Here is an 18,889-nt window from a genome sequence, read left to right as displayed (position 1 = left end):
TTCAGTTACAAGACTACTTGTTCTTTGCCTTATCCTTTTGATGTGAAGCTACCATTGCCAGAACCCTTCTAAGGAGTTGTATTATTGCATATGCTTTGCCAGCACCTTTTGGGATTGCAAAATTCCAGAACGATAAAGACAAATAGGAGACTGACATTGTACCAAAGTTGATCACAGAAGTCTCAGGGGAAGGAATAGTGCTCAGAGGTATGGTTTTGATATAACCAAGGTCACAAAGCAAGTCTAGCATGTCAGAAGTACGCCATATTGGATAGTTAAGCTCTTACTTAAATGTCCTGAGTAGACAGTCCAGTTTTATTAATTGATGGTATTCAGTTACAAGAAACTCAGTTGTGCCTAAGAAAATCAGTGGTTACTTGTGATACCTTATGTAGATTTTAAAGTGACTGAATTTTGGGCTTCATAGTAAATATCTGGCCTGTTTGGTTAAGAAAAACTTGTGTGGAAACCATGTACCCTATTGATCTAATCCTGAAAGAGAACTGTAGAAATGATAGCGATGATCTCCTAAGCAAAATTTTAGAAAATTTTGTCATCATTCCTTACCATTCCCATGTGAGTTCAATTTGATTCTGTTGACAAACGAAACCATTAGTGTTTTGAAATTATCACTTATAAGACTGACCAATACTGTCTCATTATTTCCTCACGCTTTCCTCTTATATTGCAATTGTAAATTATCTAGGGCAGGAAGTATCTCTTTGTTCATTTTATACTACATATTCCATTAATGAGGCCTAAAAAATGTCTGAAGCTCCTAGGTTTCACAAAAGTATAAATAAGTATTATCTATTATTCACTGCCATTGTATACCTTAAGATATTTTACAAGATCAGTTCCTAGTGCACGCGCTCCAGACTCTGTTTTCTGACAGTACTGAAAAAAATTATGCAAGTGCTGGTCCTGTCAAAGACAAAAAGAACAACAAATTAAACAATATCTAACATTATGATCCATAATAAAAACCAGAACACATTAAAAATATTTTTATATAGAAATCCATGTGTCCGTGGATTCAATTTTCAAAAATAATTGAAGTGCACTACTCCAAAGATTAATTTAGTCTACATGGAACTGATTTCTTTTTTTAATCCACATGAGAAATTTCCAGTGAATTTTGAATACCTGTTATACAAAACACCACATCTATTTGCTGAAAACCAACTAACATGCAGAAAATAGCATACTTAATGTTAATTATCCCAACTGATCATATGTATTTTAAGAGCAACTATAACAGGACTCATTGCTTTATAGACAGGCCAGCAAATAGCTTTCAGACAACTAAGACCTCTCATCTAACAGGAAAATTCAGGTTGGAATAGATGACAACTTTAGACAAAAGGCTCACGTTTTGAATAGCTTCCATTTAAGGTCTGCTGTTTTTCACAGCTGATGCAAAAGAGAGATACCGTGCAGAGTGTCCAAGAGACAAAAAAGTAAGAGATCAGCATATTGAATTTAAGAAACTTCCCAAATAGTGTATATACAAATAACAAACCTACATTATTCCTAAAACTTTATCTAATTTAATTTTTTTTATAACTCACCTGTGTGTACACTGTTGACACCAGATGAGTCGATATTTTTAACAGTTGTTTGCCTCCATCTACCCATTTAATTTCAGGACCAGAATGCTGCACGGACACATGCAGAGGAAAAGTTAAATAATGTAGTAGTATACCAAAGTAAAAGAATTTGTTTACAGTACCACAAACAACAAATTTTTTTTAAAAAAAAACAGGTTGAAGAAATGTGTGCAATGAATAAATTCATAAAAAAATGGAATACTATGCAGGCAATATTACCAAAAGCATTTATGAAGCTTAAATTTTTTTTTTATTTTTTTTTTTAAAGTCCCATAGTAGTTTCCTCACTGGCTAACAAAATCGCTTTTCTGTAAGTCACAGATTTCGTGTTTCCCCTACAACTCTGCACAGAAACTTCTGACTAGAGAGAAATATCTAGTTTTCAGAGAAAAATAACACAAGAATTTCCACAGGTACTGACACAGTTTAAACCTTAACATAGGTCACTGATATGTGAAGTAGCCAGTGCGTTCTTCCCATCTCATTTCCAAAGAACTGAGAATGGGAATGCTCAGCTGCCTACCCTGACAACCAGTTAGGGAGATAATTTACTACTAGATATACAACTAGTCATATTGGTCCTAACCTTCTACCCATGGCTATGAGCAGAGACAAATAGCAGAGGCATAAAGAATACACCTACAATGTGAAAAGATGAAAGACGTGAAGGAGACGATGGTTGGAAAGCTTACAGCAGAGTTTTAAAAAGACAATGTGGTAGAATAGGAGGAGAGCAGCACATCTTGCTGTTGATTTTAGGCCTCTTCCTCCAAAATGAGTCAAATTTGTCTCTGCATTTCACTCTTAGTCAAATCTCCTATCACATTTAACATTTTGTATCCTCCTCTGTATCATTTTTATTACTACAATTTTGCAAGCTTTCTTCTTTGAAAAATACAACCATAAATTTTACTAGTGAAGTATAAAGATCACAAAAATCAAGATGTGAGAATAAGACTTTTTCAGGAATAAAGGACTTACTGAAAGGAGACAGCATGAAATGCTAAAAAAAATTTAGTAAAGCACTTCAGATTATTTGCATATCTTCATAAACTCAAAATAGGTTAATATATAGTTTTAAAATTACTGTAACTTCCAGTTAATTATTACCACAAAAAAATGAAACAAACATTTCCTAAGTACATCAGCTAAATAATAACAGTAATAAGTACTTAACAATTTAAATGAAAAACTATATTAGGGCAGGTTGATTCGAATTCTTGTAAAAGTCAGAATTTAGTCATAAGTTTTGTCTCCCATTTCTGTCTGGGTTGGTTTGTTTCCTCTAGGTCAGATGTCTAACTTTTGCAAAGTGCTCCATTTCAACTATAAAAGAAAAAAAAATTCTACTAGAAAATTACTTAAGTCTTATCAGACTGAGGAATTACAACCAAACCTTCTCTCCACCTCTTTTTTTGAAAGATTAGAGCAATTTTATATAACATACCTTTCCAACCCCTGCTTCTTGATAACTAAGATAGCCTGACGGCAGATTTGCTGATACTGGGATGTGTTGCTCATTGGTCACCACTCTTCCATCTTTTATTAGAGGAAGCCAAGAATACCCAACTACGGAACATGAAAGGCAAGTAATTTTAAATATGTTATGAATCTTTAAATAAACCCTTACAAAAGTCTTACTGTACACTTCTGATACGCAATTCATAAACCAGAAAATGTAAGGGCCAAATGATTTGAACTCAATTGATTAGAAATAATTAATAAGGCAAATAAAATGTCACTGAGGTCAGAAAAAACATATTTGATATTCATTCTAAACAACATTTCAAACATTTAAATTAAAAGAAATACTTCATGAAATTTTTCAGCCAGTTTAATGTAATTAGAAAGCATTATATGGATTACAAAAGCCACAGGTTACTAGATAAGCATACTTCATAAAATCTCCCTAGTAGTTACCGGAAGTAAAGCATTAGTGTACAAACCTTGTGTTTCAACAACATCTTTCTTCTTTGTACTCCCTTTGCTTGAATTATCACAGCTGACATGGTAGAAGGTGAACAACAAATGGTGCTTTTCATGTAACTGAGTGGGCAATTCTATTTTAATCTGAAAGGAAAAGAATCACAACCTTCGTAGAAGTCTTCAGCTAGAGCAGTGATGTGCCTTACTGGTTGCACACATTAAAAGCAATCCAGGTTATATATTATTTGAAGCAAGATCAAGAATCACACACACGAAACTTACAAAACTCTACTTACAGGGAAAAGGGGGGTGGGGTGGTGGTCTGATTTAACTGAAATCATTATCAAGAACTTTGCAATCCTCAAATCCTTTCTTGTATTTTTGAAACTTGCATAATACTTAAACCAGTAAAAGTTACCTCAGAAAGGTAGCTTACCTCATCATAAAACTCTGGATTTTGATGGTGGTGCAGAACAGCAGCAAACGCACTTGTAGTAAATACTGGTCCACCTGGCCTGCCATAGATACACTAATAATAGAAAAAAGAAAAAAAAAAAAGAACAAAAAAAACCCCTGAGATCCTTTTTCACTCTCAGTTTAGAATCTGTTTCACCTAGAATTTGAAGTATTTTAACGTGTATTTAACTTGGTTCCTTTGCACAGACAGGGAATTACATGATCTGTAGTCCGCCTGCTGTGCAGTAGAGCTGAATTTCACCTCAGGACTCCTATACATTTTTCTACTTCTTTTCTTCCAGGCACCTCTTACACACTGTGGTAACTTGTAAACAAACACAGAGCTTGGCTCTGCGGTTGACCTAAAGCTTTACTGTTTTAACTTAAAGAATTCCTCCTGTAGAATAGGCATAAGCCACCCTTGTTCTCAACAAGTGTATTCTTGGCATTTTTGTTGATACAAAGAAATGAAATCCTCTGATGGTTCTTTAGTAATCTTTTATATTAAAAGCAAGCAAGTCATCTAGAAGATACTCTTATGCCAAATGCAAAAGGAGGACAGAAAGCTGCCATCCCAAACTAGATAAATTAATCCAGTACTACTGTGTTACTTAACTATCGACTATTTTATCAGTCACAAAAATCAAAAGACTAACCTTTAAAGGCAAAGAATCCTCTTCATCAGAATCCTTGAACTCAATACATACTGCAATGTTTCTAGCCTAAAGCAGTATTTAAAAACAAAACCACAAACACTTAACAGTAAGGATCAGAACAGAAATATAATATGTAAACAATCTTAACCAAACCTGAGAAAGAAGAATGTACAGTTTTCCTGTACTCACCTTGGCAAAAGACTTTTGACTGTCATACTTCAAGTGCTTTGGATAAACATAAAGATGATTGTTGTAGATGGTGAAAGGCTGAGTGTGTTTTGGTATACAGGGAACAAATTCCTCTATTTCAAACGTTATTAGTGTCTTGGTACTGTTTTCAAACTGTTTCATGGGAATGTACGATGAGTTAACATAATCTGAAAACACATTTAAAAACCAATAAAAAACTGAAGAGAAAAACCCTGAATGCCCATTTAACAGTGTTTATTAATACTCACTTGGAAAATCTGGTGACACGTTATCAATTGTAACATCCAGATTTCCTAAAATAACAGGAAGTTTGGCCATCTTTTCAGGTCTATAGAAAGGAAAAAAACCTCAAAGTCAGGCTAAATGCAAAACTACCACATGCCAGACAAAAGAGATAATAGGAAACAGAGGCAAAAGTAACATCCTGAAATAGGAGTATTAGAGCAGAGGTGGTTTGGGGGTGGATGACTTATCTAGTCTTGCTTTTTGCCTAAATTCACAGTTTCCCTCTTCTTTAAATTCTCAAAAAAAAAAAGCAAAGCTTTATTCACGAGAAAAGGTTAAGAAAAAAGCATGATGTTTTTTTTCTTCAAATGAAAATGAAAAACTTTGTCAAAGATAGGTTTTGTTTGCCATGTAATAACTTGCTATCATTTGCAGCAAAGAGAGGACCTATAAGTAAGCTTTTTAAACCTCAACAGCCAATGATAAGCATTTATGGTAATGGGGTAAACTTGGGGGAAAGTGAAGGGGGAGAAAAATCAGTAAGTTAACAAGAAGCGTCTTCTACTTGGTAATTTTTTTCCTACCTCCTCCTTTTTCTAGACTAATAACTCACCCTGCAAAATATTTACTATTATCTAGCCTGCTATGAATTTTCTTAGATGTTATCATGTAGCTAATTCAGAAATAGAATTTGAAGCAGGAGTATTTTCCACATTAAAATACCAGTGTAGAACTCTTTATAGTAAAGATAGTCAGCAGCATGATTTTTCAAATTATTGCAGAGGAAGCAGATGTAAAATTTTCCCAAAATGCCAGCCCATGCTGTGAAGCAAGTAACTTTTTCTGGTTGGAGTCTCGACTTTAATTCCAATACCTAAGTCTTAGACATTACAATCTCTTTTACAAAAATTCCTGTAAAATACTGCATGATTCTACAAACAGGATGCTAAAATAACCAAGCACATTTCCTTGACTCACAAAGTAAAGTGATGTGGCAGGCTAATTTACTATATTTGTTTCAGTTTCAATAATATTGTTTATGGCAAGGAGTATCAGTACACAACAATTTCAATGCTATGTAAACTTCAATGAAACTTTAAGCAGCTTGCTAAAACGGAAACAAAATATCTATTACAAACCTCATCTCCTTAGCAGATTTGGTAAGCAAGTATAAAATAAAGAAACTATAGCCCAAGCCTTTTATGGGTTCATATAAGCCTCATATGATTAGTGATTGTTCAAATTAATACAACTCCAGCTAACTGTACCATAACAAAAGTGGAAATGCCTTTGCGAAGCAGCAAAGATTGCTCTATTATTTTACATCCTATTTAATAAGGAGATTAAAACTAGTTTATTAATAGGGTCATCTGTCAGTGGGAGATTTGCGTGCCTTGCACCCAAACTGATGCAGTCTTCAGGAACACCTTGTAAGAAAGAATGACCAGTGTTCTGTTATTTAGGCATCCTGAGCCACATGTGCTCCCAAGGAAGGTGGACTGGATACTGGCTTGAATCCCTTTCCCTGAGCACTAGCATTCTCTGTCCAAGGTCAGCAAACATATGATTTATGCTCATAATTGTTTTCCTTTGAGAAGCAGAAGAGTGTATTGTGCAAGCATAATTCCTAACACAGCTGCTTCAGGATATGATGCTTACTGCATGTTAGACATGGCATAATACTTCAGTCCTGCTTGTAGCCCCCAAGATCCTGTAGCTTGTATGAAGGTCTTGATTATATTTATACAACTTCTATATTTGAAGCAAAAAACATATAAATACATGTATCAAAAGATTATATGCTCTACTTCAAGACTGTAACAAAAAAACGGTGGGACTTGGGAGAGGTGTGTCAGGGTGTGGTTGGTTTGGTTTTGTTTTTTTAAAGGGGGGAAATTGGACTTACTTCCTGAAATCTGCTAACAATTTCAGCATATCTTCATTTGAAAGTTTATTACTGTCTTGTCTGAAGAGAGGAGAAAATCTTGCATTTTTGTCCAGGGTTCCTGAGGCATCTTTAAACAGCGTCCTGAAAGTCAAAATCTTGCTTTCAGATGAGTTTATGAAAGTGTTGAAAGTGTTCAGGAAATTTCTTTACTACAAGATTAGAACATGCCACACCATCCTTTATATTAAGCATTTAATACTCTTGTCATTGTAGGTGAGTTTTAACATATGAATAGCTCAGTCTAACAAATCAAGTGTGAATGATTTTATTCTTAGTAAAATAAAAGATATTGACAACAGAAAACAGTTGGCAATATTCAATGGTTTGACTAATAATGAATGTTTATAACTTTTTTTCCTACTACAAAGCTGAGCATTAAGTTTGTCAGAAATCTTTGGTTAATTGAAAGTAAAACAAGAAATAATTTAAATAGCATATTAAGTTTTACAAGATGTGAGATACAGAAAATAAGGTTAAAGAAAAGTTAGGACAAAATACAGATTGACAAGATCTGTCCTTACCTAGCTGCCCAGGCAAAAGGCATTCTATATTGACCTAATCTCTGGCATGCCTGTTTAGCATTCTTCAAAACTTTCTGCGCAGCCTACAAAGGACATAAGAAATAGCCATGTTTAAAAAGCTACATTTTTTGCATTGTTAGTACACAGGAAAAAAACCCACACATTGATGAAAAATCTTCTTTAGAAGAATTATCCTAGGTATGTGAGTGAAAGACAAATGAAAATACCTCTTAACAATTCAGTTCAGGTTAAACAGGTGTAATCCCAGAGAATAAGAACAAAAAAAAAAAGAGATCCAAACTAAGTGTTCAATTGTATAAAATTACAAACAAATGGATACCAGAACAGCTTAAGTTAATATAGCCATGAATGCTCCTATTGGCTAGTCCTACAGTACAGGGCAACACAAGTCTAACACTCAGCATCAAATCTGGGAACACTTGGGCTTACTTAAGCTTCCCATGTGGCTCAGGCCCAAGACCACCAAAATCAGTTACTCAGTTCAGGTTTGTTTTAACTCAGTAACAGTCAGTGTACACACTTCAAAACCAGACTCCTAAAATACAAAGCTGCTGTTTTCCAAGGATAGCTGAAAAAAAATCTCAAGTATTCCCGGAAAAGCAAATCAGTAGTCTGATCTATACTAAGGCCAAGTGAAAAATACAGGTTTTTTCACATGTAGCTTAGCCAGCATTAAATCTGTAAGAAAGAACACTGTTCCTCTGCAGAGACTGAAAGTTAACCCTTCCTTTTTCCCTTTCACTAGCTGAAAACAGGAAGAATGTCAACAGTCACTGACATTGCTTAAAAAAACCCACTTTTTCTCCTAGTATCCTGGTCCAACTATTTAAGCACAACTGTAAACCAACAAAATTAAAACTCTATTTCTTCAGCGACAAACAAGAAGCAGCAACTGACAAAGCTTCTTGTAGATATGTTTCAGAAAACTTTAAAATATTATGTCATCTTAGACTCCTGCAAACTTAAGATGTTTCAATGGCTTATTTCCAAAAGTGATTTGGAGTTCTATCATATCTGCAAAGCATTTTATACGTAAAAACAGTTGCTTAATGATCTCAATACTTCCAAAGGGAAAAAACAGCAAGAGTGCGGATAAAGTTACAGTAAACTATGGTCACCAAAAAGTGAAATAAAGAAAAGTAACTTACTATCTGAATTTCCTATAAAAGAACTAAGCTTTTGATTGATATCCATTAATTTGAAATTAACCTGTCCCGCCTCAGCATTTTTTACATGCTATAGAAGAAGATAACATACCTTTGAAGAATCTGAACTTTTCATATACGGTTCAGCACAATGTGTAATACTTCCCTGTAACACTTTTTCTATTCTAGCCACAAGGAAAATGTCAGTATGTGGACATGTGACTGAGAATATTCCCTAGAAATAAAACAAGAGATAAATATAAAAGGAAAATGCACACACATTTTGCATCACACAATAGAAAGCCATCCGAAGCATGTAGGAAAACTCTCTACTTGCATACAAAATCCTACTAGTTCTTTACGTTACTAGTTCTTACCTGCTTTGGATATTGTAACACTGTTTCATGAATGTCTTGAACTCCACGTAAGCTGTCACCACTGCCATTCACCATTTGTTGAGATGCATTGGATATCATCTGTCTTACTGAGGCATGGTTCAAGTCAACATGGAAATCTGCCGAAATCTTCCTGTTGTTTTTAATATCAAACAGTGATAATGTGACAAAGAAAGGTTCTACCTAGACATGTAAAAAAAAAAGAAGCAAATGTCATTGCTGGCATCTATATTACTGAAAAAATATGTATGAAAGGAAGGTAAGTAACATTTTTATAAACAGTTACACACAGCCATCTCTCTAGATATTACTGACAAGATGTAAGAGTAAAAGAAAAATTCCACTTTCAACAACATAACAAAAAGATTAGTAGCAAAATTACATTTTGTAGGATTTAGGCTCTCATTTTGACTTAAAAGAATAAGAAAAAAAACCCCCACAATATAGTTTCTCAATCACAGCAGGGAATTCCAGCCACTAAGAAGTTCCAAGAAAATATTAAAGACATTCATTACCATATTAACAGAAAATAATTTATTATTTACATTTGTTGTTGGTCCTTCTTCATTTTCTGCAACGCAGCTTTGCAAATTAAAAGCTAAATCATTACACTTGACAAGAATTTTTTTTCCAAATTTCTCTTCAAATGGCTTCACTTCTGGTTCAATACCAGAAAAGTCAAGTTTCTTTAAAAAGAGAAAAGAAAGATTAAGGTAAGTTGTTTTTCCTCTCCAAAGGATCAACATAAAAGAAGGTAACATGCTTCCTCGTAAATAGTCTAACCTGTGCATCTGGATCCAGGGCAAAAAGTTTAACTCTGCTTTCACTTTTCAACTTGATCTCTGCTTCTCTGGTGCTCTGTTCAAAATAAGAATAAAAGTCTTAATAGCACACTATTAAATCAAAGTGGTTTTCAATTTCATTCTTTTTTCTCTGATGTTCAACACTTTACATGATTTCAATACATGCACTCTTCTCTCCCTAACCGAGCTTTGCAACTCCTTAATTTAAATTTCTCCATCACGTTTGAGTAAAAAGTGAGAGAAGACTCTTCTCCTCTAAAGGCTTTTCCAGGCCTAGAAACACAAAAACTTAGATCAGCAATGTGTAACCTTCCAAGCTCATGGGAAGTATACTCCAGTGTAGCTCATATAGCACTTTGCCTCCTTAAACAGTAACTTTCAAAATACTACTTTATTAAAAAAGAAAAAAAAATGTATGAATGTAGGTTAAAGCTCAGCGCTATCCTGAGACTCTAAGATTACTCAGGAAACAAAAGGTTACCTAAATTAAGAAACACCATCATAGCTTGCTCTCTTTTTTCTCTTTCTTGGGTTTTTTTTTTTCCTTTTCTTTTCTTGAGCTCTACTGCCAAAGAAGTGGTTTTCCTGTGGGTAGATGGAAAAACCCAAAAAACTTCCAAAAGATAAAACCCTCAGACTGAAAAGTGACTTTGCAGAGCACACTGTACACTGATCCTGCCTGGGATTTGTGGATACCTACCTATTGACAGTAAAACAAAAGTAAAGTGGAACGAAATAGAATGTGAAAGCTGTTGGTATATATAGGTCACTTTTTTAAAAAAAAGGTATTATTTAAAGAGTGTTCTATGGTTTTTAAAGTCACAGAACATAAAATACACATATGCATGTGCCAAAATTACCCATGTAGGAGAACTGCCATGCCCAAAGTAGTAGCTGGTTAAACAAGGGTACAAGGTATTATATTACACACAGGTGCCTATTTTTGGCACCAGACTGCATAGGTTAAAAGAAGTTACCAACCCAGAATGCTCATCACTGACCATCAGCTGGAAGTGATCTACTTTCTACATCTGTTTTGCTGGGATTTGAAGAAACACCTGCTGTGTCTCAAGAAAAAGATAAAAACCAACCAAAAAAACATCAACTCAAAATTCTATTTTACATTGATAATGAAAAAGAATTTTACTTAAAGGATGCATTTCAGAAGAGGAACTTCCAAGATGTGATTTGAGAATAGATGCTCTAATGGATTTCATTTACTTCACTTTGTAATCTTTAACACACATGAAAGAAAAGATAAGATGCTGTGGAAGACACAACCAGATACTTGATACCAGCAGAGTACTAGCAAATCTTGCTTGTTCAACAGCTGGTATGATTGAAAAATACTTGACTAAACTGTGAAGAAGTTTAAAGATGGCAAGAAGGTTGCATGTATATTTTGGATAGGGAATAGTCAGTGGCAAGAACTGAAGAGGAAGATGATCTAGTCATAGCAGCAAGACAGAAACTGTTTCAGCTAAAGCATCTTGAATAGTTTTAGATTCCTTGGTGTTTTGTGCACTAAAGACAAGACAAAAATATGCATTTTTGGCTAACGGATTTGGGCAGTCGGTCAGAAGTCAGGAACTGAAAATGTACGTAGTAATCGACTCCGTCTACAGCACGGCAGTGACTCTGTAATCCCATTTCCATATCTGTAAAACAGGGACAATGTTTTCCTACCTCAAGGAATACTGGGACCAATAATGGTTAAAGAGGTACTTGGGTACACTGGTCATGACAGTCTCATAGTTATTTAAAAAGGAGGTCAAATTTGTTTTCTCTGAAGATTAAAAACCAACAAAACCCCTACATTCACTGTTGGTACTTAAGTTACAGATAAAAGGAACATGAAGTAGGCAGGACAGACAGATTGAGATATATGTGTGCACATCTGTGCACTGAAGCACACAATACCATCTTATTTAGTTTATGTTATAAACTAATAGCTGTTTATAGAAAAATGAAGGCTTGGAGATGTACTCACAAGGGTTAAACCTTTCCTAAGAAGACTGTTTTTTCCCCTATTGTCAGGTGCTCTACAATCACCCCTGAAGGAATTTTTCTTTCCTCATAAGGATATGAGGTCAACTATTGTGGAAATCTTCTCCTAGAACTAACAAAAATAATACAGCAACTATAAACTCTTCTAAAAGAAGGCTCAATGCCTTCTAAGTCTTCCACTGGGGAAAAAAAGAAACAAACCTAAATAACAGCTGAAAAGACAATGCAAGAAAGAACAGAGGACAAAAAAATTCTCAAAACAAATAGCATTTATATAGAGTAATCAAGTTAAGGCATGGTGTACTAATGCAAACAGGCAGATTTTTCCCTGTACTTCTCCTCAGGGAAAAGAGGCTAGAAAAATACACTAGAGCTAACTATTTTGAAAGGTATTTAGTAAAGATGAACTAGAAGTGGAAAACTGAAAAACTTATTTTGAAGGAACCAGAAATTTAAATGGGTTATAACCATGGAATTAAAAAAAGCAGCCCTTAAAAGCTGAGAAAAATAACCTGCTAGAAAAATACCTAGCTTAAAGAGCTGCATGCTTCCAATCAGAAGGTTATAGAAACAGCAGCATTTCTAGTACTAAAACTACATGCAGGTGCTGCAACCCTGAATAAAAATTCCCTCTGGAAGTCATACGGAACCTAAGCATTCCAATAACTCTGACTATAAAGAAAGAAAAATCATAGACTAACAGAATCATAGAATCATTTTTATTGGAAGAGACCTTTAAATCATCTATACAAAAAGAGCATCTAATTTTATATTTGTTTCTGAAATAAATTTTCATAGCCTCATGTCTGTTTGATGCTTACAGCTATTCCGAGGAAGACTTGATTGTATGCACCACAATCCAAATTAATTTCCAAATACAGCCATAGCTAGAGTTAAATTATCACATAATAGCCTTTTGTGTACATGTGCTAAGTCGATTACAAAGCAGTAATAGAAAGAATTAAGTCAGCCAACCAATTTGGGTGCTAAAAACCTGTTAATGTATTCTGACTGCATCTTTTGATATGTCAGCTATTGTAATAGACAGAATTTGTTGTACTGCTTGTTCTCCGTTTCTCTTTTCTGCACTCCCTTCACGAGTAGTTACTAGGTCAGACAGATCCTCAGCAAAGAGGAAATACTATTAAGCTCCTCGGGACTTCTAAATATAAAAATGAAACCTGACTTTAGTATAACTAGCTTTCTGTAAAAATACTCTAGCACTTACCTGCATGCAATAAAACAATACGAAATATGCAAAATAAAATAAACTAATAAAATAACAAAACATGCTGCTTTTAAACAGCATGTCAAGATTTATCTAAGCAACTTTAAGACAGTAGCTGGTTTGCTTCCAAAAGCAGAAAATAAAGAAGCCCATCTATTCACAAAAGAGCTTCTAAGCTTTCAAAGCACCACAAACTGCCTGGAAGATAGAAGCCAATACCTTACCTTCACTGAAAGTTCATGTGGCTAACTTTTAGTTTAGTACTTTATAACCTGAGTTCACATTTACAATATATATTACCTTGGCAATTTCTGGATAGTAGTTATCAAAACTACTTGATGAGCTTTCCAATTTGCTTTGTTCATCATCTGAAATTATAAAACCACATTTAAAAAAATATTAAAAAAAACCACAAAAAAAACCCAACAAACCCCCAAAACCCCAAGCTACTCACAAAACTCCATAGCAAAAACATTTCTGTTGTTTTGTGGTTTGTTTTTTTTAAACTCCTACCTCCTTGAAAATGGACAACTCCATCATTTTGATGCAGTCACTTTTTGGAGGATATAACCAGTTACAGAAATTGGTAAAGTAGCAGTTATTTCTAATTTTACCTAGAAAATAGCTTTAATATTCATTTTGATATCTGCACAGGGAAAGGGGATAGTAATGTAAATTTGTGCATTGAATCTTTCCACTATGCATTGTAACTTGATTTCAAAACAAGTTCCCTCTGTTCATTAAGTTCCCAGCTCTACTCTCCAGCAGTTACTGGCTTTACAAAGCAACCATTCACTTAGCTATAAGCATCTTGCAGTTCTAAGGGCAACTGGGAATCACTGACTAAAATGTCTTTCACAGAGCTAGGATTCTCTTTTACCGATTTGCTTTTGTTGTATACATCATGTTCAATTCTGGCAATCTTCACCAAAGACTGTGATATCTAATTTTAAACTCTAATGATCTTTTTGGTATATTGTGCTATTTATAAGCAGAACAACCTTCTACCACCTCTTCCAGGTTCTTCTGGATATTCATATACCAGTTGCTTTCCCCACCCACTCTCATGAGGAAAAATGCACAAGAGGACATCTAGAGTACCCTTTTGTCACCAAACTATCATTTATATCTATATCACATTCCTTAAGGGCCCCAACAGAAAAGATTCTACACCCAAGCAATCTATTTCAGGACTTCAAGGAAATATTTGTGCTCAAGGGAGTTACATCTAAATTTAAAGTCCCTCACTGCAACCACAATTTCTTATTCTTCTACCTACAGCGACCACAGAATAGATTATTCCATTTTCAGCACATTTGATGCATTTCAAACCAGTCCCTCCCAAGATTTCTCTTTTCCTTAAACTGCTTCAGTCTGGATTTTTCATTGCAGGTTCTATTTTTCTAGACTTCTGATCAGTCTCATTATGCTCTTCTGGACATAACTCAATTGAAATCAATACAGAGCAGTGCTATTTTAATGCCAAAAGGTCAAAAATCTCATCAGTTCAAACAGATAGTGAAAAGACTTATAATTTTTATCACAAAACAAAAGAATTTAGCCACAAAACAGCCATTCTTTCCAAATGCATGTACGCAGTCATTGTCACACAACTGTATTAGCATTGCTAGAAACCCTGCTTACCTTCGTGAGACTCTCCATTTCTTTTTTCTTGCATTGCAGCCTCAAAGTTAAGCTGTAGGATTTTGTTCAGAGTGTTTATCCATTCTTCCATCTCAAGTTCACTATCTGCAGCTAAAAGGTAACTACTCTTGTCTTGCATCTTGAGCTCAAATGCAAAACGTCTGACTTTATTGTTCTGTAAGGAAAAAAAAAGATCTTTATAATATCTTTACATACTGTCGACTCACAGTCAAAGGAAGTTACATTTATTTCAGATCTTTTTATTAAAAATATATGGTTTGGTATTTTGAACAAGTGTATTATAATTACACTGTTTCCTTTCTGACATTTGACCTTTTGAAGTTCTTTGTACCGCTGCAACAAGTGGAAACATGAAAGATAACAGCTCATTTTTCAGTTTCCCCTCCTCATCATTCTGTTGGTAATCATTTAAAAAAAAAAAAAAAAAAATCCTAAAGTAAATGAAAAATCTTAAGAACAGTAACCTTTTAACTTTCACAGTATAAAACTTTGACATAGGTTTTCACAAAACACTGAATTAGAGCAACCATGTCTATATATATATATGACTCTGAGTGTGAATATATACAATGCATAAATTATGTGACTGCACTTTGACGCAGAAAAATCTCAATATACAGATGCCAAGATGAACACTGATGGTACTGTAGAATACCTCATAGTGTTCAAGACACAAGCCAACTATAAACTTCAAGCATCCAAAGTACAGTTTTACTTAAAGACTACTCTATCACCTCAAAACCTTACTTGCAGTAGAACAAAGGAATAGTCATTAAAAAAAATAAAAAATAAAAAGCTTTTGACAAAGTCTGAGAAAATGCCAGGTTACTTAAATTGAACTGATGGAACAGAAAGTATGGAACAGTACTTCATGAAAAGATGATTTAGAAAAAAGGGGATTTTCAGGATTAAAAACCAAAAACAGAATCACAGAATGGTTAAAGATTGGAAGGGCCCTCTGGAGATCATTTGGTCCAACTCCCCTACTCAAGCAGGGCCACCCAGAACCAGTTGCCCAGGACCATGTCCATGCAGCTTTTAAAAACTTCCAAGGATGGAGACTCCACATCCTCACTGTGTAACCTGTGCCCGTGCTCAGTCACCCTCTCAGTGAAAAAGTGTTTCCTGATGTTCAAAGGGAACCTCCTGTGTTTCGGTGTGTGCCCATTGCCTATGGTCCTGTCACTGAGCACCACTGAGCAGAGCCCGGCTCTGTCCTCTTTGCACCTTCCCTTCAGGTATTTCTATACACTGATGAGATCCCCCCCGAGCCTTCTCTTCTCCATGCTGAACAGTCCCAGCTCTCTGTCTCTCCTTATAGGAAAGATCATAGAATCATAGAATGGTTAGAGTTGGAAGGGACCTTAAAGATCAACTAGTTCCAACACCCTGCCATGGGCAGGGACGCTTTCCACTAGACTAGGTTGCTCAAAGCCCCATCCAACCTGGCCTTAAAAACTTCCAGAAATGGGGCAATGCTCCATCCCCCATCCTTTCATCATCTGTATAGCCCTTCCCTGGAGTCTCTCCAGTATGTCCACGTTTCTCTTTTACTGGAGAGGCCAGAACAGGACACAGGACTCTGGGTCTGCCCTCACCAGTGCTATGCAGCCGTTCAGAGGGGAAGAACCACCTCCCTCGACCTGCTGGCAACTCTTCCCCCGAATGCAGCCCAGGACACCATTAACCACCCTTGCCAGCTCATGTCCAACTTGGTGTCCACCAGTACCTCCAGGTCCTTCTGCCAACTGCTTTCCATCTGAGTGGCCTGTCCAGCATGTACTGGTGCCTGGGGTTGTTCTCTCCAGCTGCAGGGCTTAGCACTCCCCTTTGCTGCAGTGCCTTTCTTTCATTTTTAACTTCTAAAAATCTCAATGCTTTCTGATGATGTAAACTAATATTGTACACAATAGCCTGTACCAGAGCCGCAGGCTGAGAAGCAGAAACAAGCCATCTCGTAAGTGGGAAACAAAAAAGGCCAGAAACAGCCTAGAAGATGGAGAATTTGTATTATCAGAGAGAGGGGCACCAAATCAGAGGAAGCTGAGGAGCAGAAGGAAAGACACATTTTAAGTGCAAGACAAAGACTGCAACTGTGTTTAGGAACCTTTTTTTTTTTGTGTGTTTGTTAGTTTGTTTTTAAAACACAAATCAAACTCACTTCAGCGGAGTTGGCTGGAATTGTACCCCTAAGGCAAAACAATCTGTGTAAATCTGTATACACAACTTGCAATATGATTAAATTCATTACAGTTATAAGACTTTTCACACAAAGTATCTATTAAATGTGTCTCCAAAAACATTATTACAATATTTGGAAAAAAATAATCCTCTGTAAAGCTGTTGTATCTCTCTGCATAAATCTTCAAACAACTTTAGACTCAAAAAAAAATATTATTTAAGAAATATATTTTTATTAAACTTTGCCTATTTCTACCCAAGTTAACAAAACTCTAAAACCCAACAGTTTTTTTTCCAGGTAAGCTGTGCCTAACAAAACAGTTACATGTTGTACTGTAAATACATAACAGAATCACAAGAAAAGAAAACAATCTTTTCTTTGGCACTTGCTACTGACAAACATCTTACCAACGCCCTTAACTTTTTAAAATAAAGAAAAGCACATAAAAGTAACATTATAAAGGTTAAACGAAAGCATCTGGAAGGGTGACTGAATTGAATACAATTCCCACAACAAAAATCCCACACAAGAAGCTATGCAAAACATTTCACAGTGCATGCAAGCACAAAATGTAACTGAAATGAACTTTAATTTTATGCTGTCATTACTTTGCCATGATTTAGAGCTGGGTGGTTTTGTGTGTTTGCCTTAAATTTTTGCTTGATATTTTTGATAAATACTTGACATCAAGTAGTAATTTACGTTCTTTTCAGAAAGAAAGATTTTTTAAATTCTGCCTCCTGCCTTTTAAAATCTCATTCACTGTTTTTGCAAGACGCAGCATGTCTAATTGCTCTTCTGTATAACAGGTACTTATCTATATCTGACAAAAGTTATCTGTAATTTTTTTTTAAAAAATCATTTGCTAGTAAATACAGAATTAATGGAAGAATAGGTAGAATAATTACAATTACCTGAACCACCCCCATGCAAGAATCTAGAAATATTGATCCTTTAGGTTCTTTTGATATCTTTTCATCTTTGTAGAAATTGAGATTATAGGATCCATCACCAAGCTGGATTAAGTGGAAAAATCTTCTTTTAAATGACTAGTGAAAAGAAAGGAGGAAAGAAATAGAATTACAACGCTAGTATTACAACACTAGTATTAATCAGCTTCACATTACAAAACCCATAAGTGCTATTTACACAGTAGGTTATAGAAGAAAGCTTTTATTTACACATAACCTAATCAGTATCCTCAGAAAACAAAACAGAAATAATTAATTAAAAAAAAAAACTTAAAAACATGCAGCAAGATTGTTCTGTATTATTTGAAAGTATTTTTGACCCATTGACAGGTTATTTAAAACTGACTCTATAACATTATATATAACAGATATTTATTGTGATAGCCATAAAAATAATTTAAGTTTGTTTCTAAATGAAGAGGCAATACAAATAAAAACCTCAAATAGTCCCCTTTCTACTAATAACACACCAGGGTTCAGTTAAGAAAATTATTTAAAACACTGGACTTTTGCCACATACTGGAATTTTAAGGCATTTTTTCTGATTTAAGTAGATTTCACAGCTATAAATTACATACAAGCTTCCCTCTTTCATCCCACACTATTATTTTATTTAGAGGTAAACCACATACAAATTGACTTCCCAAAGGCACAGTCATATTTCAATATTGGTGTTCAGTTTTCACAATGCATAAGACGTTCTTAAACTTACTCTCATTGTCACACTGATTGCACTATTCATGTTGCCTTTGTACAACCATCCTTGTTTTGTTATTCCACCCTTCTGAGACCCAAGAGATGCTGCATCCTGGAGATGAAAAAAAAGAGTGAAGTTTTGCATCACAGTCTGAAACTGTTATATTTATTGAAAATTTCAGAAGTCATTTTTAAAAGATGGAATAGCTATGCTCATAATGCAA

The 18,889-nt window shown here is 35.0% G+C and overlaps 1 protein-coding gene across 9 annotated transcripts in view; it reads right to left on the bottom strand.

The window, feature by feature from the left end:
- DOCK9 (dedicator of cytokinesis 9) overlaps positions 1 to 18,889 on the bottom strand; it is a 124,190-nt gene that overhangs the window by 53,749 nt on the left and 51,552 nt on the right. For all 9 annotated transcript variants that reach the window (XM_074160668.1, XM_074160659.1, XM_074160683.1 and 6 more), the window contains exons 6-23: positions 18,682 to 18,777; positions 17,913 to 18,047; positions 14,796 to 14,970; positions 13,452 to 13,519; positions 9,897 to 9,971; positions 9,659 to 9,799; positions 9,096 to 9,296; positions 8,831 to 8,953; positions 7,553 to 7,635; positions 6,990 to 7,112; positions 5,107 to 5,186; positions 4,838 to 5,025; positions 4,649 to 4,714; positions 3,973 to 4,065; positions 3,557 to 3,680; positions 3,058 to 3,179; positions 1,572 to 1,658; positions 835 to 924 (exon numbers count right to left, since the gene is read on the bottom strand). In XM_074160668.1, coding sequence (XP_074016769.1) covers positions 835 to 924; positions 1,572 to 1,658; positions 3,058 to 3,179; positions 3,557 to 3,680; positions 3,973 to 4,065; positions 4,649 to 4,714; positions 4,838 to 5,025; positions 5,107 to 5,186; positions 6,990 to 7,112; positions 7,553 to 7,635; positions 8,831 to 8,953; positions 9,096 to 9,296; positions 9,659 to 9,799; positions 9,897 to 9,971; positions 13,452 to 13,519; positions 14,796 to 14,970; positions 17,913 to 18,047; positions 18,682 to 18,777 — 2,070 coding nt within the window. The remainder of the gene's footprint in view (positions 1 to 834; positions 925 to 1,571; positions 1,659 to 3,057; positions 3,180 to 3,556; positions 3,681 to 3,972; positions 4,066 to 4,648; positions 4,715 to 4,837; positions 5,026 to 5,106; positions 5,187 to 6,989; positions 7,113 to 7,552; positions 7,636 to 8,830; positions 8,954 to 9,095; positions 9,297 to 9,658; positions 9,800 to 9,896; positions 9,972 to 13,451; positions 13,520 to 14,795; positions 14,971 to 17,912; positions 18,048 to 18,681; positions 18,778 to 18,889) is intronic.

The sequence above is a fragment of the Numenius arquata genome, chromosome 1 (assembly GCF_964106895.1).
Source record: "Numenius arquata chromosome 1, bNumArq3.hap1.1, whole genome shotgun sequence".
NCBI classification, from domain to species: Eukaryota; Metazoa; Chordata; class Aves; order Charadriiformes; family Scolopacidae; genus Numenius; species Numenius arquata.
This window is presented reverse-complemented; position numbering and strand designations above follow the sequence as displayed.